Source organism: Electrona antarctica (genome assembly GCF_951216825.1).
Source record: "Electrona antarctica genome assembly, chromosome: 1".
In the NCBI taxonomy this organism is placed as follows: Eukaryota; Metazoa; Chordata; class Actinopteri; order Myctophiformes; family Myctophidae; genus Electrona; species Electrona antarctica.
In genome coordinates, this window is record NC_136806.1 from 32,437,036 (window position 1) to 32,461,980 (window position 24,945).

The 24,945-nt window shown below is 43.6% G+C and overlaps 2 protein-coding genes across 10 annotated transcripts in view; one reads left to right on the forward strand and one right to left on the reverse strand.

Annotated features, from left to right (window-relative positions):
• Positions 1–24,640, forward strand: part of zcchc9 (zinc finger, CCHC domain containing 9) — a 31,655-nt gene extending 7,015 nt beyond the window's left edge. Inside the window, exons 1-9 of one of the 7 annotated variants that reach the window (XM_079501254.1) lie at positions 13,431–13,446; positions 17,174–17,278; positions 18,195–18,323; positions 18,834–18,995; positions 20,418–20,533; positions 21,620–21,770; positions 21,899–21,991; positions 23,179–23,247; positions 24,318–24,640. In XM_079501254.1, the coding sequence (XP_079357380.1) occupies positions 17,194–17,278; positions 18,195–18,323; positions 18,834–18,995; positions 20,418–20,533; positions 21,620–21,770; positions 21,899–21,991; positions 23,179–23,247; positions 24,318–24,430 (918 nt within the window). In that variant the 5' untranslated portion in view covers positions 13,431–13,446; positions 17,174–17,193 and the 3' untranslated portion in view covers positions 24,431–24,640. Of the gene's footprint in view, positions 1–13,430; positions 13,447–16,229; positions 16,578–17,173; positions 17,279–18,194; positions 18,324–18,833; positions 18,996–20,417; positions 20,534–21,619; positions 21,771–21,898; positions 21,992–23,178; positions 23,248–24,317 lie in introns of those variants that run through there. The other 6 variants (XM_079501255.1, XM_079501256.1, XM_079501253.1 and 3 more) reach the window with 6 other exon arrangements.
• wdr45 (WD repeat domain 45) lies at positions 2,817–14,736 on the reverse strand. 3 transcript variants are annotated; one of them, XM_079501306.1, is made up of 11 exons: positions 14,574–14,736; positions 13,631–13,794; positions 13,066–13,140; positions 12,207–12,311; positions 11,211–11,316; positions 9,911–10,005; positions 8,669–8,748; positions 6,249–6,457; positions 4,721–4,822; positions 4,386–4,531; positions 2,817–3,297 (listed from the first exon to the last, which is right to left on the reverse strand). In XM_079501306.1, exons 2-11 carry the CDS (start codon positions 13,677–13,679, stop codon positions 3,188–3,190), a joined length of 1,077 nt encoding a protein of 358 aa, XP_079357432.1. In that variant the 5' UTR covers positions 13,680–13,794; positions 14,574–14,736; the 3' UTR covers positions 2,817–3,187. The 3 variants fall into 3 exon arrangements, with proteins under 3 accessions (XP_079357432.1, XP_079357433.1, XP_079357434.1); XM_079501307.1 differs by having other exon boundaries at positions 13,631–13,804; positions 14,572–14,736; XM_079501308.1 differs by lacking the exon at positions 14,574–14,736 and adding an exon at positions 13,907–13,922.
• Positions 24,641–24,945: the final 305 nt, after the last annotated feature.

The following is a 24,945-nucleotide window of genomic DNA, read 5'->3' on the forward strand; positions in this document are numbered from 1 at the left end:
TTGAGCTTGTAGATTTTCGAAACATTTTGATAAATAGCAGAAAATATTTTCATATGGGGGTCTGCAGAATGCATGTCAATTTTGGGGTCCTTGACATGAAAATGTTTGAGAACCACTGGTTTAGAGTTTACAACCCAACCCAAACAAACGCAACATACCCACCACATAAGAAAGTTGACTATTGTGAGATAAATAATAAAATACATTCATAAATATTGAAAATATGAAAATTTCTGTTCACTTCAGTACCTCTACAGTACTATTGATTTTTAATGTTTGGAGTCTGGTGTTCCACCATATTTAGACTTTAGTTTAGGTATTCTTGACTTCACTCAACTTTATTTCTGTGTGTGAGGTCCTGTGATTTGTGTGTGCTGCAATCACACACAGGTGTGACTGCAGGCAAGGCCATGGAGTCATGCAAAACCACACCCACCTGGGTGAACACAGGTAGGAAAGTGAATTCCCAATGCCTTATATGGGATTGGTGGGGCTGTTCACTATGGTAATTAGGATGCTAATTGGGATATGTGGGGTGTCTACCTATGATAATTTGAATGAACTGGCACACCCCTTCAAGTTACGAGGATTTGGATTCATCATCATAAGAACATGATCACGAACAATTCTGCCTACTTAAGAACGGTTCATGAATCTGACTGGACTTCTCTTAGGAATTCACTTAGGAAGAAATGTAAGCGGAAAAGTTAGAAACGCATGAGGCCCATTGTTTGTAAAACATTTGTAAAGTACTCAAATGTTTACTTACTTTACTTACACCCTTTTGGTGTTAGCATTATGTTATGCTTTAGCTATTAGGGATATTTTCAACATTTAGGGCAGTGGTTCCCAAACTTCCATGTCAAGGACCCTCAAATCGACATTTATTAGCCCACGGACCCCCATTTGAAAAGATATGCCAGGGAGCCCGACAAGAGGATTTGTTTTACCTCTAGCAGTGATTCGCAACCATTTTAATTCCAAGGAACCCCAGTTTGACATGCATTAGTCTACGGACCCCCATTTAATGGCATTCCTATCTCTGAGACCCCCAATTTATATTGTACAATCAATGCTAATTTAACTCTGGTCCATTTGATTCCATTTGTACACTCTCAGTTAGGGTCCATTTGGTTCCAGTTGTACACTCTCAGAGTTACAGACCCATACGGGTCCATTTGGTTCCAAACTATCATTTAGCTGGGGACCCCCTGGAACTCCCTCCCTGGACCCCACTTTGGGAACCACTGATTTAGGGTCATTACAATCACAATCTGGTCTGAGGTGGCCAGCTCATAACAGATGTCTATGTTGTTGTCCAGAGAATCATGGGCATCTGCTGTGCTCATACAATGATCTACCATGCCATGCTTCACTGATATGTGGATAGCTTTTCTCAGGTAGTGGTGGAAATTCACTTGACAATAAGATTATCATTACAACATATAAACAACTAGAACTGCACTCTGTCGAGTGCCTACTTGCTTGTTGCACACAAGTAGGCCATAAATGGCCTAATAGTCAGGGTTGTTTTGGGGCTAGCCATGTACTGTAGGTAAACAAGCTTTCCAGCAGTTTTTCAAGTTCAGCGAAACTACAAAAATACATCGCATGGATGCACCTGGGACGTATCCTCAGTGATGTATCCCAAGGTCATCGGGGTTTTGGGTCTTCCAACATCATACCCCTCACTCAGGTGACCCAGCCGGGGTGATCAAGTCCCGACTTACGTCCCAGTAGCTACCCTCGATCAGTCCCATTAGGGAAAAACCAGGGCCACACAATCCAGTCCTCCAAACTAAACATATACAAAATACCATCTGCAACAAGTGTCACGGTTTGTTATAACTGGCAGAGTCCGACAGAATGGAGACGACACAATTAGGAGAAGGAACACGTTTCTTCCTTCTGTAAATTAAGCTTTCAAGAATGCCAGCTTGAAGGCAAGCTAGTGCACTCTTTTGAACCTAACCACAAATACATCAAATGTCAAAGTCCTCCAAATATTGAGCTCTTCTTTATCAAAGTCAACATTCTGAAAGGGGGGGCTATGGAGGGGCCATCGACCAGACAGTGGGTGTCTAGCTGTGGAGCTTCAGCAGACACAGTATACACGTATACTGTATGTTGGTTTGTCTACTGTTGTTGAGTGACGAAACAATGTTGTTCCACATTAATACAAAACTCTGATGCTGGCATTCAAAGCAACCAAAGGTATGGCTCCCCCATATCTTGCAAGTATGATTGAACCCTACAAACCCTCCCGCGCACTCAGATCAGCCAACACAGGGAAGCTGGAAGTACCCTCACTAAAAACGCCAGGGGACAACGCTCCACACGTCCCAAACTCTTCTCCCTTCTGGCTCCAAAACTGTGGAATGCACTTCCCGTTGCAGTCAGAACTTCAGCATCACTCCCAATCTTCCGCCGTAGTCTGAAAACCCACCTTTTCAGACTCCATCATGGCCCATAGCACTTACCCTACCCCCTTAGATAGCACTTTTGTAGACTTAGATATCATTTGATAGACTTATAGCATGTTATGTAGACAGCACTATAATTGCATTGTATGTAGTCATAGCACATCATAGTATATGTATAGTTTATATGTATAGATATTCCACTGTTACGTTCTTAGCTTACGGTACGCATGTTTCATGATAAATGCTTTTTTATGTGATGTATTCCCATGCTTTTTTGTTCTTGCTTAATGTAAATCGCTCTGGATTAAGAGCGTCTGCTAAATGCCTAAATTGTAAGCTAATCATAATCTGCCCCCCCCCCAAAACAAAATAATAATTTGGGACAAACTGTAGTTTAGTAAAAAACTGTATTTATATCCACAGATACATTTGATTACACACAACATAAGCTTCTGTATATTTTTTATACATTTCTGATTCTATTATCTTTGAATAAAACATCTTCCCTGTGTGCTTCAAGGAAGGGTTTTGGAAGGGCTAGCCTATAATAATTACAAACTATCATCCATCATCGTCATATTTTCTAATTTGTTTCTCTCTCCTGCATTCCGTGCATTTGCCAGAAAGCCGCTAGGACGAGTCTTCAACGTTGACAGCACTGTCAATGTGTAGTAGGGTTGGTTGTAATGTTCATGAATATGCTTGTCCCGTCCGTCGAAATAAACAAATAAAGTCAAGTAAAGATGTCCGGCGGTAAACGGTCTTCAGAAGTCGTCGTCATCACAGATGTCCAGGTAAACATCGAAGGCTTCTCGGTTGCAGTTCCCGTCGGGAGTGAACACGTACTTGTGGAACGTCCCGTCAACACAGATAGCTGAGGACAGCAGAGGAAAGGAATATGTTAACACTATGACCCCTAACACGAGTTACCCGACCTAATTGATAAAGACCTCTTTCCCTCCCGACAACGAGGTACCAGAGTTGTTTTATTCGCCGTTTTATTTGACTTTTTCGTTTTCTTATACATTGTAACCCATATTTTCACCCAGTGTCAATTATTTAATGTAATCCTGGGCTCTACACTCACTCTGGCAACCTGGGGAGAGCAACGGACTGACCTCATGCTTCCTTCAATGTATGAGGAGTCCAAGCTGCTTCTTTTCACCTGACAGAGGGGAGTTTCCCCGGTTCGACAGTGCGTGGAAGGAACACGTTATACTTATTCCAACCAGTTCCTTTCCCCTCCATCAGTCGCCCGGGCTGGCCAGGGGGAGGTATAGTTTAGAGGCCAGGATTACTGAATGTTTTTTGTGAGGGTACCTACCTACCCTAGGGGACACGGGGAGAACATGCAAACTCCACACAGAAAGGCCCTTTCGCTTCGCCAACCATGCCTCGGGTATGGGTACTGATGACGCAGAGGAGAGAACACGCCCCCAGCGGGAATCAAACCCAGGACCTTCTAGCTGTGAGGCCACTCACTTCACACGGGTGTGATTTTTCACGGACACTGTGGGATACGTCACATGTTTGGATCCTCCGGGGTGCTCTGTCCTCGCTTCTTGTTGTTGATCGCGACCGGAATATTTTTCGACCCTATGACAAGCGATGGCACTATTTTAAGGCCGACTTTCGTGAAATGGATTCATACACCGCATCAAGGCTTTTATTGGGTAGGCCCTAAAATGATGATACCCTTGATCACAGGGAATGTTGGGTAATACGGATTCCGGTTGTCTGATGACTACAAACCAGTGACTACAACATGACGTAAGATATCACCTGTTCCCGACCGGTTCATGAACCCGAAATGGATTACCTCCCAGGCTAGGACATTACTATTGCCTTACAGATGACAGAGTTGACATGTGTTTAAAAAGTAACTAGGACATTACTATTGCCTTACTGATGACAGAGTTGACATGTGTTTAAAAAGGAACTAGGACATTACTATTGCCTTACCGATGACAGAGTTGACATTCTTGGATGTGTTCTTCCCAAACGCACAGATGCAGGCGCACTCAGCTGGCACGGTGAAGCTCGCCAATGACCACTGGCTGTCCACGTACTGACCAATCACAGGGCCCACCTTTCCGACGCGAGCCAATCTGGTGAGGGGAATTAGGGAACAGAGACTATTAAAGTCCAAGGGTTATTTTTTGCTGGTGAAAACCGATTCAATAATCTGGATTATTTTGATAGCCGATTCCGATTATGCTACCGATTATATCGTGCATCACATCTAAATACTGTGAGAAAAAAAAAGTCAATCAATCAGTCCAGCAGGGCATCCTTACGCAGAACGTCGGTTGAGCTTGGTGTCCTTCAGTGCAAAGATGTGAACTGTTCCTTTATCGCTGGAGGCGCACAGGAACGAAGAGTCGTGGCTGAAGTTGATGCTGCAAAGGAAACACAACAGAAGCTCGTCACAAAAACCACTGGTTCCCAAACTTTTTCATGTCAAGCAAGGAACCCCAAATTGACACTAATTAGCCCGCGGACCCCCATTTGAAAATATATTCCAATCACGGGTTATATCACCTTCATATAACCCATTTAGACCTGAGAACAGATTCTACAAATATATGTCTCTCTCTATATATATATTAACTACAGGTATTAATTACATATTTCCATTTTGCACCAATATTATACTGCCATGTCTTAATACAGTGTTGCTTTTTACAAATAAAATAAACAAATTAAGAAGGTTGATCACAAAGTTAATGTGGTATAGGCTACTTTGATGCAGGGAATGCGACGCGATGAAGAACACCCGCTGCCTGGGTGCCGTGAACAGTGAAGAATTCTAGTTTCTTACTTTGTGGCTCGTGCTGTTCGTTTGAAGAAAGAAGAATTATAATCCAATAATTTTAATCCAAGGTTTGTTTGTCTGGAGATCATATTATTAAAGTAAGTAAACTTTAAGAAGAGCTGGTCATTGTGCTGCAAAGCGAGAAGCTGCTCCGCTCTGCTAATTGATCTGACCTATATATTTGCGCAACTGACTGGCATGAGGTAGCCTAGTAATTACTTATTTGGCAGCACCTGCAATTCCAATAGTAACCTATACACATTTTAAAAGGCTTTCATATACTATTCATATTTTTTCTAATAAGGTCTGTCCTTAGATAGAAATGTTTTGGATATTAATTAATTATTAAAGCACAGGGCCTCACATTTCTCCCAGGCGGCTGATTGCACTGATACCGGCAGTCTATTGCGTTTCATTCCTCAAAAAGCGTCTGCTTTTGGTCCGCGAGCCTGCTGCCATAAAGCCTCGATTAGATGACGCTTTATTTCAGTTAATTTTACGGCAAGAGAAGCAAAATGCTGTTCCTTTACACTTGACAGTGTGTGCTGTTTTGATTGGCAAACTTACTTATATGCCTATACCATTATTTAGCCTAGTTTTAGTTTTTTTTTTGTTTAATTCCATAGAACTATAGAGCCTAGAGGGATGCCTGTGTCAGGCTTGATTGGTTGATTTAAAAGTTCATTGCGCGTTTGCGCTTAATAAGAGTTCATGGTCGGGTGTTGTTTTTTCCACGAAGCCTGAGTTTATTTCAGTTATAAATGTTACACAAGAGAAGCAAAATGCCGTTCGCCGTGTGCTGTGCTGTTTAGGATTATATTTTTTTATTTGATGGAGAGGTAATGCCTGTGTCAGGCGCTGTTTAACAATTGGTGATTTGTTACTGTCGGATGTTTCACATTTTTATTATAGACTGCTTAGTTCATTGTGCGTCACTGCTTTCATAAAGCCGGCTGCTATAACACCCCAACAAATCGTGATCGAAGGTCAGCCCTAGTACCATAGCATACCAGTAGAGGGTAGCGGGGTCGGTGCCTCTCCGCAGCTCCACCAGCTTGTCCCGGGTGGAGGTGTCGAACAGGCGGATGAGCGTCCCCTTGCGGGAGGCGGAGGCCGCCACGCTGCCCGGCTGGTTGAGAGCCACGCACGCCACCTCGCTCTGGTGGGCGTTGATGGTGAATGGAGCGGAGGAGGTGCCAGGCTTGGTGTTGGACAGATCCTTAATGGAGAGACCATGGAACAGAGTTAGTGATGGACAGGTCCTTAAAGGGATAGTTCACATTTTTTAACTTAAGCTGTATGAAATAATGTATATATGTAATAATGTATTGTCATTAACACATTCAGACCGTACGACATGTGGGAACGTCATAACTAATCCAACCGACTGATTGTGATGACGTGTATACTTCCTAGCGCTTTTTCATTGATATCAAACAGAGAAAATATATATTCGGATTTTTTTATTTTTTTGGGGGGTGGGCTTATCCTTCTGCAATGTACTTTTGGCGCATGCGCGCTGCCATTCACGTGGTGGAAGTTCTGCTCTTGTTTTGGTGAATATTAAGTAGGTCCGGTCATTTTGTGGGGGGCACTGAGGAACCATGCATTAAAAGTAAATTAATCTACAAAACTAGCGTCATTTGTATTGTTTCTAAAATATTAGCTTTCGCTATAGAAATTTTATCCCACGATTTTGCAACCCATTTTTGCAACCCATAGTGTCAATTATCTAATGTAATCCTGGGCACTACACAATTATCTAACCAACCTGGGGGGGGGCAGCGGACTGACCTCATGCTTCCTTCTATGCATGAGGAGTCCAAGCTGCTTCTTTTCACCTGACAGGGGGGAATTTCCCCGGCTGGACGTAGCACGTGGAAGGAACACGTTATTCCAACCAGTTCCTTTCCCCTCCATCAGGCGCCCCGGCTGGCCAGGGGGAGAGTGTTTAGAGACCAGGATTACTGCATGTTTTTTGTGAGGGTACCTACCCTAGGGGACATGGGGAGAACATGCAAACTCCACACAGAAAGGCCCTTTCGCCAACCCCGCCTCGGGTATGGGCACTGATGACGCGGAGGAGGGAACACGCCCCCAGCATCCCCAGTGGGAATCGAACCCAGGACCTTCTAGCTGATAAAATATTAGCACAACTTTCATTCAACTTTGACCCCTCTATCACATGGAACTGGGCGTAGTGATATGGACACAAAAAACATAGTTCCGTGTGATAGAGGGCTGAACGAAAGTTACACTATATGGTAGAAATATGTCAACAATATAAATGACGCTAATTTTGTACTTTTACTTTAAATGCGTGGCCCCCTGTGCCCCCCACAAAATGACCAGAGCAGAACTCCCACCACGGGACTCGGGCAATCAATTAATACAGTTGCAACCACTATATTAACACCATGGAGGCCCGGGCGGAGTTATCCGTCAAGTTCAAGGTCATGGTCAAGTGCCCAAGCCGGAGATTGATAAATAGGACAGAGATTAATGATAACAAAACCGTTCGCATCGCTTTAGAGCCTAGGAGCGCTTGTTGCCCGATACGATGACGTGTCAAAAAGTGACACGTCATCGAAGATGTTCCCTGCCTGTTTAGCGGACGAAAACGAAAATCTTAAAACGATCATAACTCCCGATCTAAATCATCCCGTCTAATTCTGAAAAAAGATCCTGTGTTTGACGGCCTTCCGCGGTCCAGTCGCTAGTCGCGATAGATTTATTCTTGTCTCCCGTTGTTGTCGATCGACTCTAGAGTGGTGTGGCTATTGTTAGCTGCTACACAGACATGCACAGCCGGTAAAAGTGGTCCGTGCGCTATAAATGATGGGCACATGGATGAAATGGATTAAATAGTTCCGGGCTACTAAGGTGTTAATGGCAAGTATTTCATACAGCTTAAGTTAAAAAATTGTGAACTATCCCTTTAACGGAGGGCATGACACAGGACCAGGGTTAGTGTAACCTCGCCTCACCAGGCTTTCCACCACCTCGGAGGAAAGCCTGGTCTCTGTTTCAAAAGTCTGTATGATCCTGTCGGGAGCGGATGATATTGTTACGTCATGTTGTAGTATTGTTTTGTAGTCAACAGGCAGGAACAACAGGTGGCAACTTTCTTTTCCTTTTTCTCAATAAAAGCTCTCGTAGCCTGTAGCTTTTATTGAGAAAAATCGGTTTGAGGGAAAAGGAAGTTGCCGCCTGTTGTTCCTGCCTGTCGACTACAAAACAATACTACAACATGACGTAACGATATAATCCGCTCCTGACAGGATCATATACGCTAAATGAAATGGTGCCCAGAGCCGGAAGAGGCATCTACCTTTATATGTCTATGTTCACACTGCCAGGGAACGTTGTGAATGTTTGCTTATAACTTGCAGACTGCCAGGTAACATGTTTGTGTATAACTTTAACTTACAACCAGTTGCAGACTGCCACATTTATGGCCAGGGAACACCAGCAGCTGTTTCTCCAGACTGGGACACAAATCACACAACCCTGAAATATAGAATGAAAAAAAAGAAAAAAACAGACATTTAGCATGATCACTGAATAGTGATCTTTATTCTTTAAGTTTAAGAATGATGAGAACAAGGCATATCTGGACAGTTTCTCTACCTTTGGGGTTGTCTGTGGTGTGGAACTCAAACAGTTTGTCGGGATTTAAGCACTTAAACTCTTTCCATTCCCATGACGCCTTTGACGACTTTTTTAAAAAGTGTCAATCTGTACTGTTGGCGACTTTGACGACTTTTTGTAATTTTTTGTGTACAGACGACCCTCGATTATACTAACCGTAGGCGGGTGTCTGGATTGGCAATTAGGCGATATTTGGACCTCAATAAAGAGGCACCTAGGCTGGTAATCCAGCCTGACAGCGTGTCGCGGGTTCGAGTCCCGATCTCGACGACCCTTGCTGCGTGTCTTCCCCCCCCCCCCCCTCTTTCCCCCTTTCCTACTGCAAAACCAATCAATTAAAAAAAGGCAAAAAAGACCCAAAAAATATCTTAAAAAGAAAAGAAAAATCTTCAATACCCCACGGCTAGCATATTAGCGCTTCTAGCAGCACCGAAGGAGCTCCAAACGGACTCAAAGATGGCGGATCGGGATTCTGTGCGGGCACCTCGCGTTTCCATGGTGTTTCGAGTGCAGAGGGGGCTGGGCACGGAACGCAACTATGTCGTGCGCATGCACCGCACGGACAGAGTTAACAAGATTTAATCAAAATAATGTGTCAGCAGATATGGCAGAAAGGTCCCCCCCCCTCCCCCACCAAAACCGGGACGCATAATCTTCCATTCTTATATCACGCGGGTGACGCTAACGTCTCTATAGAAGCGTTAATATTCCAAACAAGAGGCATGCTGAAGTCAGAAATTAAGACAGAACATTACCCATCTGGTCAAAACCATGGAGAGTTCCCTAGATTAGGAGATACGAGCCATTCTTTTCGAGCCGCAAACAAGGAAGTGAATGGCAGTGCGCATGCGAGAATCAACAAGAGCAGAAGGAGAGGCCAAAAAAAAAGAACAAATCGATAATTTTCAATCAATAAAAAAGACCTAAAGACGCCTACACGTCCAAGGCACCCCATGGTTTTGATATAAAAGACGTGTATACACGTCCAAGGCCAAAATTGTGTTAATACCAGTTTCTCTACCTTTGGGGTTGTCTCTCGTATCAAACTCAAACAGTTTGGCAGGGTTGTCAGGGAAACTGTACACGTAGATCCTGTTTTTCAAAACGATGACGATCCTGGAAAATAATGCAGAAAATGTTACCTTTCTATGACTGTATCCTCTGTATGAAGTCAGTAAGTCACACCCATCACACACACACACACACCCACCACACTTTCTATAAGGTAGGGCCGTCACCATTGCAATATTTAAGTTGACTATTAATTCAATTGTGCCAGATGTGTGATATTTATTTTACATGAACCACCCTCGCATCCCTATTCTGTATGAAACATTACCCGAAAATATCAGACCCCCGAGGCAGACCAAGGATCAGATGGGAGGATTACATCTCCAAACTGGCCTTGGATCGCCTCGGGATCCCCCAGGATGAAGTTACTAATGTTACTTTGGAGAGGGACGTCTGGGACTCTCTGGTGGAGCTGTCAACTGAAGTGATGTTGACGAATTCCAAATATTATCAAAGTATTCTGGGGGGAACGTACACTAAAAATAGCAGATCTACAAGCTCACAGCACATCTGGCAAGAAGGTTTGGTGGTCCATACTTACTAAGCATAGAGGGTGAGGTTTGGTGGTCCATACTTACTAAGGCTGAGGCTCTAAGTCAGGACTCTAAGTCAGGGGTGTCCAAACTCAAAGGGGGCCATATTAGAAAATATTAAAACACCCAAGGTCCAACTACATAATTTACCTAAACTATTCTATTTAACTATCATCATCAATATTTACGATTCTATTTAACTATTCATCATCAATATTTAATATCAATGGTTTTGTCAGGTGTGCGCTGTGAACAAAGTGTATCTCAGCCTTATGTCACATTACCAAATGTAACCAAGCAAGCAAGGTACAAAAAAAAGAAGAAATACAAGGAACACTGACAAATTATACTCTGGGAAATGCCCAGGTTAAAATAACTTTAATGTAAAAATGTCCCATACTGTTGGGTGGTGGTCTCTGTAACACATCTGCTCTGTCATTGGTCGGGAAAAAAAACAGGAAGTAGACAGGCAAATCGACCAATGACGAAGCTTCTAGGAAAATCTTTGAATGCAGATTGCTGCCCCTAGATGTGTCACGGAGACTACATTTTTTGGGGAGCGTTTTACCCATTGCTGGTGGTCTGAATACCAAAAAAAGCTCATTAAAGTTTTGACATATTATTGCTTATAGCAGCTTTAAACTGAGTTGCTATTGATAAATTCCAAATAAAGTATTCTGCCTCATGAAGCCCTGCCGTAGTGTTGAGATCACTTACTTGTCGTGCCTCATGCGGACGGCCAGGACAGACTTGGTGAAGGTAAACTCCAGCACCAGCTTGTCCTTGGTGTCCCGCTCCTCTCGGGCGTCGTCCCAGATCAGCACTGAAAGGAAACAACGCACACAGCCAATGAGAGGCACAGAGACTGAAGCACTGCAGCCAATGAGAGGCACAAAGACCGCACCATTTGGATGAAGGCCCAATCCCAATTGACTCCCTCAAGTCCTGAGCCCTGAACCCTCATTGACTTTAGTGACGTCAGCTGTAAGTGATTGAGGGTGAGAGGCTGCAAGGGCTCCAAATTGTTTTGAAAGAAATGGGACAGCACTTTGAAGATGAGTCCGCCATTCATGACACTTTGCATCACTTTATAAAAACTGTCCTATATTATATTATATTATATTATCAAGGCAGCACTGTGTATGCCTTGATCCCGCCTCTAGCTGCCGCTGATTGGCCAGGCCGTTTTGTGGCCGGGCATCAAGTCTGCCTGAGAGTTTTAGATGGATTGGTCAGATTGGTCATGACTGACCATGCTATTTATAGATGGCAAAATATCTACAGTGGTACATGTGAGAAACTTTTTTTTAATTGAAGTAGACAACTAAGCCTTTAAAATGAGATATGGCATGGTATGTACGCCCAGCAGAAAAAAGTTATTTGGAAAATAAAACTTCAAACAGGCATAACTTTTCAACTACACAGTGTAAATGCAGGCTCTTTTAAATGGCTTCCAACACAAAAACTAAACATTTTATCAACTCTGTTCATTTTTTTCCTGGAAGCAGACAAGTCAAGCTTTCTCTGAAGGTCTTTCGTTGTCGCACAGTCACAACAGAGAATTTTCAATAAATCATTAAAAAACGGCATTATCCCATAGAGAAGTCTATTAACTACATTGATTTGACTTGAATCTTTCAAAGAGTTAAAAGGGTAAAAAAGAGAAAAGTTCAAAGACAGGAAACGGGTGAATAAAAAGATCATGTGACTCACTGGAGATGTCCGAGAATTTGGGGTTGACTCCGCCCCCGACCAGCGCCAGGAGGTTGGACCGCTGTAGCATGGAGCACAGAGCTACGCTGCCGACCTGCTCATGATCTGCACACACACACACACACACACACACACACACACACACACACACACACACACACACACACACACACACACACACACACAATGAACAATGAACACGCAATAAAATAGATCAGTGATGTCTCCCCTAGACCCAAACTAGTGAAAATAGCAGATCTACAAGCTCACAAGACCTTGGTTACCTTTGGTATAAAAAAGGTCTTAAAAGTCATTCAATTGTCACTTTATAAAAGTGTAGACCCAGGTGGCTTGCTGAGACATTTGCATGCACAGGGGTGATGGTGATGGGCTGCCAATGTTACCTCCGAGGTGTTGTTTTTCTTGTTTTTTCGCCCCCATCTTTCACAAGCTAGACTGGGCAAGATCTCAATTGACTGGGCCTGTGCCCGAGTGGCCCAATGGATGCTACGCCAGTGCTGCATACATGGCTGGATAAAACTGTTAGGGGACTTACTTGCCCTGTTAAGACTGATATGAGGTTAGGGGACTTACTTGGCCGGTTAAGACTGAGGTTAAGGGTTAGTTAGATTTCGTGTTAGGGTTAGTAATGTCGGACAACGTGCGTCATCGCTGTCAAAACAGTAACTGAATGCAGCCTACTGAAACACCACAATATAACGTTTAGCGCTGGAGATGGTTGGGGTAGGTCAGACTACTGCAGCATTGAATGCTCTGAATAAACGTGATTTTGTCCCTTTCAATGCATTGATGGCATCCACTATAGAAATGGAGTAAAGGTTGACCAACTTTAACTCACCCAGGTGTCCTTTCTCCATCAGAGGTTCTACGTTGTATATTCTGACCCCAGTCTCCATCGCACAGCAGAAACAACCTGTAAGGTAGAAACAAAGAGGTAGAGGTAGGTAGAGACAAAAAGGTCCGGGGACCACTGGTGGTCCCCGGACCACTGGTTGAAAACCACTGATCTAATGTCTTCATCACACAACAGAAACAGCAGGTACGTGAAGAGAATGTTAGAGACAGGGGCTGCAATTCCGTAGAAGGGAACTTTTGGCTAAAACTAAATGAGAAAATAGTGGATCTACAAGCTCACGTGTCTCTCCCCCAGCCAGGTACTCCCCTCCCCCTCTCCCTAACAGCTGGAGTAAGTGTGGGGGAGGATCTACGTGAACGGAGGGTATGTACATTTGCATCCCACGGAGGGCTTAATAACCACTCAGGGACCCTGGGCTACCGTCGGCCAAAATTCAGAAACGGTAACCGAGGGTCCCGAAATGGGCTAACTGGAGTGTTTCTTTCTGGCTTCACATCGATTTAATAGAAGTTAAACTTAAACATGGTTATGCAAATGCATGTCTTACTTTGGTCCTGGTTGAACTGCAGACTGTTGACTCCTCTCTGCTGAGCCATGTTTGGGAGTTTATTTATTTAACTCCCGCTGTTATCAGCCAACTGCGGCAGTTGTTGTTGACGTTTGGGAGTTTATCTCCCGCTGTTATCAGCTTTCTATCTATGGTAGTTGGACCTTCACAGGCACATGTGGAAGAGAAAGGGAAAGACATGTTGTTGTTTACACCAAAACGACGTTTCTTTGTGACTTCAGTCAGTCGGCGTTGCTTAAAACCTCTGCTATTTACCGTTCGGTGTTCATATCCGGTATACAGTCCGCCTACTGTATCCGGTCATTTCCACGCACACATTAGTCTCGCGTTACCAGACTGTTGCCTCCGCGATTTCCAAATGCTTCATCAAACATTACTACTAATATCTATATAGCATTCGGAGATTGTGGAATAGTTGTCTGGCTACGCGAGACTACGCACACATACATGCTGAACCGTGAATATCCGCTCTACGCCGGATGTGCAACATTCAGGCCAAATAGAACCACACCTAGCCTTTAGCTAAGCAAAGCAAAGTTCTTTGTTTACCCAGGGTGAATGGACTACGCTCGACGAACTTGTTTACAGCCAGACCCTGCTCATAGAACATTTCATGGTAGGGGTTCAATGCCTTGCTCAAGGGCACTTCAGCGGTGGTAATTTTAACGTGCCGGTCCGGGGATACGAACTGGCGACCTTCCGATAACAAGACCGCTCCGCAAACCGTAATGTTACATGATGCAAATGCGTAAAAGCCCTGAAACATGTACATGAAACACGACGCTATTTTCTTTAGCTTGTTTTGAGAAAAGAAGAAAAATGTTTAAAAACGATAAAATGGTAAAATTACATCTACGAGAGCGTAAATCTTAGGCTAGAAATAATAAAACCGTTATTATAAATAAATGTCTAGAAGACTTACCATGCATGTAAAGATATATGTAGATTTATAAACTTTCAAAGAGTAAAACAACAGACAGACTTGACGGAATAATCCAAACATCAACAAAGCGACTGTACTTTACTGTAATGTACTGTACTGGTGAGGACGGAGGACAACTTGTTTATGTTGTTGTTAAAAAAAAAGACGACGTCACTGCCAGTGTTGCCAGGTTTTGCGAAAGAAACAAGCGCCAAAGAAAATAACACGCCCAAAGCAAGGCATTGAACCCCTACCATGAAATGTTCTATGAGCAGGGTGTGGCTGTAAACAAGCATCTCGAGCTTATTAGTCCACTTCCCTGGGTAAACAAAGAGCTTTGCTTTGCTTTGCTTTGCTTCTTGGTTAGAGTGGGTGACAATATTATCACACGGAAAGATGCAATTACCTAGTAACCTACATAGGTTCCATCCTGGAGGCAAATCTTTCCGGTGATAAAATGGCCACCAACATAATCAAAAAAGTCAACCAAAGAACAAGATTCCTATACAGGATCTCCTCACTGGTCAACAAAAACACCTTGAAGGCCCTAACAGGAGCCATCGTACAAGGTTTCTTCGACTAAAAAAAAAGGCTCCAGACTTCACAAAACAAACTGGTCAGGCTACTACTTGGCCTCACTCCCCGAACCCACCTCACCCCTGCCCACTTTGACAGGCTGGAATGTCTTAGGGTTGACGACAGAGTACAGCATCTTGCAATGGGTCAGATTCGGCACAAACAAGGGACTAAATTAATTTCTCTCCTATGCCACCAAAATGTGGAACTCTACCAACAGTCATTAAGACATGCAAATCCCTTGACTCCCTCTCAATGGGCACCTACGGACGGCTGCAATTCGAAACTGGCCCCCGTAAAATCGGAATCCCCCACGCACCCCTTTTCCCCCTCATAGTAGGTTTCTTTCCCCCTTATTACCCCCCTCCATGATGATTTCCTGTTTTTGGCTATATAGAAGTGTATTATTTGTACGTCTCTAAATGTTATGATGCATTGAACAAGGTGGACCCTCTTGTAAACAAGTGTAATGCTTTATTGGGTCGTCCACTCACAGTTGACAGTTTTTGTATGAGTTGTGCTTGAAATGTACTGTAATTCTGCAAACTGTTAATACATACTTCAATCAATCAATCAGCCCTTTAAAGTTGAAACCTATTTGAAAATAGCCAATCTACAAGCTCACAAGGCGTGAGAACCACTGGTGTAAACTGGTTTATTAAGAAACTGGTTTATTAGGAAACAAGCCTCACAACAAGCAACTTTGGAGGAAAATAGTAAGCCCAAATTCGCTTATAACAAGCGGACATGGCAACACGGATCACCGCCCATGTGTTTCCGGGAGCCTCAAATTGTGTAAACAAAGCCATGAATAAAAAAATCCCACCCGTGTGAACTGAGTGGTGCAACTCCCCTCCCCCCCCCCTCTCTCTCTCTCTCTCATTAGCAGGCAACAGTGCAGCACTATTTGTCTCTCTCTGTTTCTGGCACAACAGCGCCCCTCATGAGTCACACATGAGTCACAAACATAGTCACAAACATACATAGGTTAACGTCACAGACATTGCTGTACTCATGAGTCACACACGAGTCACAAACATAGTCACAAACATACATAGGTTAACGTCACAGACATTGCTGTACTCATGAGTCACACACGAGTCACAAACATAGTCACAAACATACATAGGTTAACGTCACAGACATTGCTGTTCGTTGGAGTGGTTGCACCACTCAAAAAACGAATCATTAAGAAGTACCGGTAGTTAAAGCAACGCGTCGCTTTGCACAGCGGTGCGAGCTTGGGACACTATTGATTTATTTTCACAAGTTTGGCAAAAGTCTTCTACCCTCCGTGACCATCCAGACCAGTAGGGGGCTGTGGTTCTACGCAACGCGCATGCTCCAGACCAGGTCAGAGAGGACAGGAGTTGCACTTCCGAGGTAAACACAAGGAGGCTGAGTCTAGAAACACGTCGAGTTGATCCAGTGAGTTTTAATTACATTTTTGTATTTTCCTAAATTCCTACTAACACGATCACTCTGAATTGTTTGATCCAGTGGTTTTTAACCCTTTTCATGTCAAGGTTCATTATTTACATTATTTATTATTTGCATTTGAGCCGCGGACGGACCACCATTTGATGACATCTAGCCTCTCAGTCCCTAGAAGACTAAAGAATATTGTGTTGTCATTGGATACGATTTTGTCCACAACTCCATGCTGTCACCATTAGGAGAGATAACAGCCTCAGACACGATCAAAAATAACAATTCCTCAACATTTCTCTAATTGTGTAGACTTCTTGTAAATTAAGTAATGCAGATGTTTAACAACAACAATGTAACTCTTGAGAGCGTAAAATTAAACAAAGTGTACACAAGGGTCCATTTCTTTTCATTTTACGCTCTCAAGACTTGAAGAGTCCTATAAGGTCTATAGGCTATATAAGGGTCCATTTGGTTCCGTAACCCTGGCCCATCCCATCCCACACAAGCGATTCTTCTGATTTTTCTGTCCCTCAAATGAACAATTTGGATCTGGTGACTGGTCACCCTAAATGTGACCTGGCTGTTTCTTTCAGCAGGTCCAGTCAGTGAAGTCATGACAAGGTGGGCCAGAGCCAACAACGTCCACAAGCACAAACCAGCAGAAGCCACTCCATGGAGCAAGCTGAAAGCAGCAGGAGGTACAGCAGAGATTTGATTGATTGATTCAATACTTTATTAACAACAGTTTGCAGAAAAACACACAGGGAAAGTACAGTTCAATACAAGGTCTGTAGAAAATAGAAATCACTGGCTCGTTTCCATTGGGGTCCTTCATACTCAAGTCATCGAAGAGAGAGAGAGAGTCAGTCACTACATGATCTCCTGATGGCATTTTTTTTCATAACCTTCAGAATCGTTGCCTTGGATGTGTATGAATTAATCTGTCCATTTTTTTAAAATAAATGCCATAAATTGGCAAACTTTAAAAACAAACTGGAAATAGCAGATCTACAAGCGCACAGCGTGTCAGCTCACGTGTCGAGATGCGTTGTGAGCTTGTAGATCGGATATTTTTTGAGGGGCGCTTGCCCCTCCTATATACAGGTTTAATGTTTGTTTTTAGTTCAATGTTTGTTTTAAAAACCCCATTGACAATGAAGGGAAAATTTACGTCATCTTGTACCTAACACAAACATTAAATGCCATTAACAATAAAGAGAATTTAAGGTTTGTTTTGTCACCGTTTGTTTTACATCACCATTACATCACCTAATCATAGCAACATGAGTTAGAATTCCCTCCTCGATGTTGTAAGATGATAAGAGCGCCCCTCACTTGTCACTTCACATGGGTGTGATTTTTTAAAGTGTTAAAAGCCTTGATGCGGCGTAGTGTGAGTCACGCTTTTATTGGGAAGGCATTATTCTTCCGGTTTGAGGGACAGGAAGTTCTGGTTTAGAGGGTTACTTACAACATGACGTAACGATATAAACTGCTCCTGACCGGATCATAAACCCGAAAAAGAATGCTGCCCAGGCTAAGAGCAGATTCTATTTCTATGTCCAACACACAATGACATCATTGCTTTTCCATTGTTTCCATGACAACCCTCAGCAGCAGCAGGAAGAGGAGGAGCCAGTAGTAGTGGACCTGGAGCTAGACAACCACAGTCCAGTCCACCTGGAAGAGCAGCCGGTGCCGGTTCTTACCGAGGACCACAGCCCCAAAGGAGAGACGGTGGAGGTAGTGATAGAGATCACAATCGACTAATAACAATTATTTTTGCGATAATCGCAACTACTTTGCATATTCTTAAGATTTTTCAAATATAGACCATAGCAGAAATTAACACGCACCACGTCGTAAGCTTGTTACATCTCCTATGTCTGCTGTCTTTGATAGCAGACATCAAGTAGATTCACTTGAAAGTATAAAATGATTAAATATGTCTGTCATTTCTTTGTATACTTAAGATATTAGTCGTATCTGCTCTATGTAGTTAGATTTTTATTCATGTGTTTCAATAATATCAAATTGTTAATCCTCAATGTTTTGCATATTCGTCACAATTTTCATAAACACTATACTAACATAGCAGGAATAGCATATCTACAAGCTTACAACATGCATCATAAGCTTGTAGATCTGCTATAAATCATGTATAAATTAAATTAAAAGTATATTTTTTAAATGTCTGTAATTTCTTTGTATACTTGAGTAATTAGTCATAATATCTGCTAATGTTGACACCAGCCCTAGGTGGAGGAGACCCTTTGAGACAAATCCAGACCAGCGGCAGCAGGTCGGGGAGTCTGTTCAGGAAGAAGAAGGAGTACCATGACAACAGCGACGTCAACGGATTCCTGGAGTACCTGCAGGAGACTGGACAGTCTCTGCCCCGGGGGAGCGGAGGAGGTATGGGACAGTCTCTGCCCCGGGGGGGTGGAGGAGGAGGAGGAGGTATGGGACAGTCTCTGCCCCGGGGGGGGTGGAGGAGGAGGAGGTATGGGAGTACGGAATAGGGATGGCAGAGCATGTGAGCGGTGCGGTGTGTGAGCAGAGGGGCGAGTGGAGTGATTTTTAGCTCGCTGAGCGGGTTTTAAAATGCGCCAGAGCGGTTTTCGGAGCGAGGGTCGCCCTCCGCTCCAAGCCGCTCCGGGTCGGTCGGGGCCGCCGCGCACCACACGTTGGAGCAGGCAGGGTCACAGACGCGTCCGATTTTCCTACCCAATTTCGCACCAGTGAGGGGTGGGAGGGCGAGAGCCCCGTATGCAGAATTGCAGATTCAAACACACTGCCTTATTAATTCCTACAGAAAACAGCCTTTACAATTGTTTTTGCCTTAGGTTCAATATTCATAACTTGTAATATGCTATTGGCTGTTTGTATTCTTTTTGGAAAAATATAAAAAGATACTCATGGAAAGGCTATATTGTTTTACTTGACCCTATAAACAATTTAGTATAATTTAGTTATGTAAGGTTTTGCCCACTCAAATGGTACCTCGTCAGATAATCCCCACATAGCCTACAACAACTTCCGTGAATCGACTTCACTGTAGTAGCCTTTTCATAAATCATATTTGTACTTAGGCTGTCTTCTGTCGTGAAAGTTTATAGTTAGAGAAATTCAAAGTTTCAACACCAAAGTAGTAGTAGTTGTTGTGCATTAGACATTTCTACTGAATGTTTCCTTTATCCTTGTGTTGCGCTTCTGTTTTCGCCAAAGTTTTCTTTACGACCCGTTGTCCAAGTTCCACAGCCATCTGCCGTCCAAGGCTTCTACGGGCCGACAGCGTGGAAAAAACTTGCACTATACCTTTGACAGGCAGCCTCTGTAGAACATTTTAAAGCACAGCTTGTTGATCTTTTAAATTCCTTGTTATTCATGTCCTCACTGTATTGCTATTATTTTTAATGTTTTATGCCTTGCTTTTCTTTTTTTCTCCATTGCTCTTTAAAGCACTTTGAGATGCATTTCATTGTATAGCACCTCATGAAAGGTGCTATACAAATAAAGTTTTATTATTATTATTATTATTTCACCGGGTACCAATTGCCTAAGGTGTAATCCTGGGCTCAACTCTCCCTCTGCCAACCTGGGGAGAGCCCCGAACTGAGCTAATGCTTCCTTCAATGCATGAGGTGTGAGCAGGCCGCTTCCAGCAGGGACTGGTCCAACCAGTCCCTGGTAGGAAGTACTGTAGCGCGTGGAAGGAAGTTAAGGAACACATTATTCCAACCAGTTCCTTTCCCCTCCATCCAATCGTTATGGTTTATTGTGACTTGTGTGAGCGTTTTTTTAATCACGATATACAATAATACGTTCCATCCCTAGGTGGAGGGGGACAGGAGGACAAAGGACTGCGGGAGGAGGTGGAGACGGCCTTGTGGAAGGACAGACGGAGAGAGGACAGGAGGATCAGGAGACAGGACAACAAGAAGAGCAGCATGGTGAGTGTTGATGGAGCAATGGGTCCCAGTAGCACATCATTGCGATTATCTCAAATAATTACGACTAGGCGCACACAGGGCGGGGTACCCCCCACGGCCACAAGGGAGGGGGGGGGGCAAACGGGTAAGGGCTAGTGTAATAAATTAATTGTGACAGGCCTACTGGACGCATCCTAGCTTCACAACGCGCCAACCAGAAGTGTAGCGCCTGCTAGGTCACTCGGGCCGTGGCCCAGTCGACGGAGCTCTGGCTCCGGATAGGCTGCTGAAAATAACATCTGCTACTCTGACAAAAATAGATAGATTGGCTGTACCTTTTACCAATAAGCTACAAAAGCTGCAAACACAACTCGTGCATATCAATGGTCCATGTGTGACATGTTAAGTACTGTAGTCTGTAGGCAGGCACATAGGCTACTATCAGATGGCCTGATGTCCTGCTTTAACTGCAAGAGAGCGGGTCATGGCGTGTTAGACTGACCTGTCTGTCTGACCCCTAGCTGTGTTATAACTGCAAGAGAGACTGACCCTGTCCTCTCTGTCCCTTAGCTATGTTTTAACTGCAAGAGAGACTGACCCTGTCCTGTCTGTCTGACCCCTAGCTGTGTTATAACTGCAAGACTGACCCTGTCCTCTCTGTCTGTCCCTTAGCTATGTTTTAACTGCAAGAGAGACTGACCCTGTCCTCTCTGTCTGTCCCTTAGCTATGTTTTAACTGCAAGAGAGACTGACCCTGTCCTGTCTGTCTGGCCCCTAGCTATGTTTTAACTGCAGGAGAGACTGACCCTGTCCTGTCTGTATGTCCCCTAGTAATGTTTTAACTGCAAGAGAGACTGACCCTGTCCTGTCTGCCTGTCCCATAGCTGTCTATACTTGCCCTGATGAAGACTCCTTTGTGAGTGGAAACATGTTGGCTTTATTAAATAAAGTTCCTTGATTTTTATCCACCCTCTCCTCATTTTTGAGTGCTCAGATCGCCGCCTTTTCTCTAGTATTCCAGTCCCACTGATCTTTGAAGCACCAGTCTACTTTATTTTTAAACTTTTATTGCACCTCCACCTGGTTGATTCTCTCTTTGTCCCCTAGCTGTGTTTTAACTGCAGGAGACCGGGCCATGGTGTGTCGGACTGCCCCGAGGCCCACCGGGACCAGGAGATGGGGACGGGTATCTGCTACCGCTGTGGCTCCACCGAACACGACATGCAGAAATGCAGAGCTAAAGTGGACCCCGCTCTTGGTGAGGATACACAAGCCCTGATACGTTGTTGTTACAAACTGCTAGTTAAGACTGCCTCTATGTATTGTAACATGTATGTTGTGTTGGTCATGTATTGTAACATGTATGTTATTGGTCATGTGTTCCAGGAGACTGTCCGTACGCAAAGTGTTTCATCTGTGGTCAGAATGGTCACATGTCCTCCTCCTGTCCAGATAACCCCAAAGGCCTCTACGCAGCAGGTATGAAAACCAACTCTTCTTAAAGGCCTCTGGTATTACAACCACCACAACTCTTCCTAAAGGCCTCTGGTATTACAACCACCACAACTCTTCCTAAAGGCCTCTGGTATTACAACCACCACAACTCTTCCTAAAGGCCTCTGGTATTACAACCACCACAACTCTTCCTAAAGGCCTCTGGTATTACAACCACCACAACTCTTCCTAAAGGCCTCTGGTATTACAACCACCACAACTCTTCCTAAAGGCCTCTGGTATTACAACCACCACAACTCTTCCTAAAGGCCTCTGGTATTACAACCACCACAACTCTTCCTAAAGGCCTCTGGTATTACAACCACCACAACTCTTCCTAAAGGCCTCTGGTATTACAACCACCACAACTCTTCCTAAAGGCCTCTGGTATTACAACCACCACAACTCTTCCTAAAGGCCTCTGGTATTACAACCACCACAACTCTTCCTAAAGGCCTCTGGTATTACAACCATGCCACAGCATGTAAACTGTGCCTAAAGGCTGGTGTGTGTTTAGTGTTAAATGATAACATTATAGGGTCAGGACACCCCCGTCATTTATTTGATTAGAAATTGAGAAATGAAAATAAACATAAAATGAAGGCGTGGTTATCTGTTGTTGTGGGGGTGAGAGGGTGGAGTAGAGTGTGCATATCATTATATTCAAAATCAACGCGGGCGCCGGTCTGCTCAGTGAACCCTGTCTCTACTCGCCAGCAATGAAGGAACAGGGAAACCACACACCCCTAATATAAATCTATACGAAACAGACAAATATTAATTACGTCATGTAATCGAACACCCAATGAGAAAATATGTAATGATTGGTGCCGAACCTTTATTTTCTACTCAGAAACCTGGAAATTCACAGAAATAGCTACAGAAATAGCAGAAATCTCTGAAACCAGAAGCACATGAGTAAATTATACTATATCATTGCTCCCTATCACAAAGGCCACAATTATCTTTGTTAAAATCTAAGAAAAAGTGATTTTGGGTGACCCTTTAATTAATTTCAGATGGTTGCTGCCGTGTGTTTAGTGTTTAATTAACATATGAATTATTTGCAGGAGGTTGTTTAATGTTAAATGATAAACATGTTTAACGTCTTTATTAATTGCCGGGAGATTATTTAATATTAAATGATAACATGTTTAATTAACTAATTGCAGGAGGTTGCTGTCGTGTGTGTGGTTCGGTTGAACACTTCCAGAAGGACTGCCCAGAGCACCAAGCTACAGGTGAGTCACTCCATAGTGGAAAGCAGTGGTTCCCAGACCTTTTCATGTCAAGGACCCCCAAAATTATACTCATTAGCCCGCGGACCCCCATTAGAAAATATATGCCAAGGGCCCCCCATAAGAGAAGATTCTTCCGGCTCTAGGGCCCCCAGTTTGACCGGCCCTGCACTATTTAATAGTATTTCTATCTCTGGGACCCCAATACATATTGTAAAATGAATGTTGATGTAACTCTGAGAGTGTACAAATGGAACCGAATGATCCCGCTAGGGTCCATTTGTACATTCTCTGAGTTACAGACCCATAAGGGTCCATTTGGTTCCTAATTGTCATTTAGCTGGGGACCCTGGAACTCTCTCAAGGACCCCTAGGGGTCCCCGAACCCCACTTTGGGAACCACTGGTGTAAAGGCCAATTCATAGTCCTGTTTTCGGTGAAGAGGTGACCATCAAAAACTACAACATGACGTCACGCAGCGGTGGTCACCGCTCACACAACACAGTTTTTGAGTGGTGCAAACCACTCCAACAACCAGCTTTGTCTGTATCTATGTGTCTATGTATGTGTGTACCTGTACGTGTGTGTACCTGTACGTGGGACCCAAAAAAATGAGAATGGTTACTATGGTCACTGACATTACGTCAGACCACAGCTGATCAGGCTATATAAGACCTTGCACCACTCAGTTCACACGGGTGACTATGACTATGAATAGGCCTTGACCCAGACCCTAAACCTAACCCTCCTTCATAGTGTAACCCTAACTCTAACCCAGAGTACCAAGCTTCAGGTGAATGGTTTCATACTTCCGTTAAATATTGATATGTTTGTAGATAACTTGTTTACGTTTTATATTTAAGCTACCTCTGTGACGGTGGGATCAGTGGGATGGCTTCATATTTATGTTTTACATTTATGTTTTAGCTACCTCTGTGACGGTGTGATGGCTTCATATTTATGTTTTAGCTACCTCTGTGACGGTGGGATCACTGGGATGGCTTCACATTTATGTTTTAGCTACCTCTGTGACGGTGGGATGGCTTCATATTGGTTTTATATTTATGTTTTAGCTAACTCGGTGACGGTGGGATGGCTGTCCAACAACATGAGCGCAGACCACGAGGACGTCCACCAACCAGAGAAGAAAGAAAAACCAAAACAAGCCAAGGTGGTGAAGTTCTGACCTCTGACCGGACGCATCGCCGCTTCTCAACGTCGTAGTCCGTTTTGCGGGTCCATTTGGTTGTATTTGTACACTCTCAGCGTTGACCCATAAAGACCTGAGGCCTTCTAAGTGCCTTCTAAATCATTTGTTCTAACCCCCACCCCCCAATCTGAAAATGTTTCGTGCCATGGACCCCCAGAAGAGATTTGTTCAAAATTATTGAAACACTTTAATTTTCAAACGTTTATCCAAAAATATCAGATGTACAAGCTCGCAGCTCTAGCTTCTTCCATTTTTGAGAGCCACTATTCTAATTCCATGCTGTATTGATGTAGGTACCATCAGAATGATAACAGGTCTTCTACATTCTGTAATTGTGTAATTCTTGTACATTTTGTAATGCAGATGTTTAACAATATTTTAACTCTTTGAGTATAAAATGACACCCAAAGTGGACCCAAAGAGTTAAAGATCTATAAGGGTCCATTTGGTTACCAACTCTTCCATCATTTAGCTTGGGACCACATGGAACC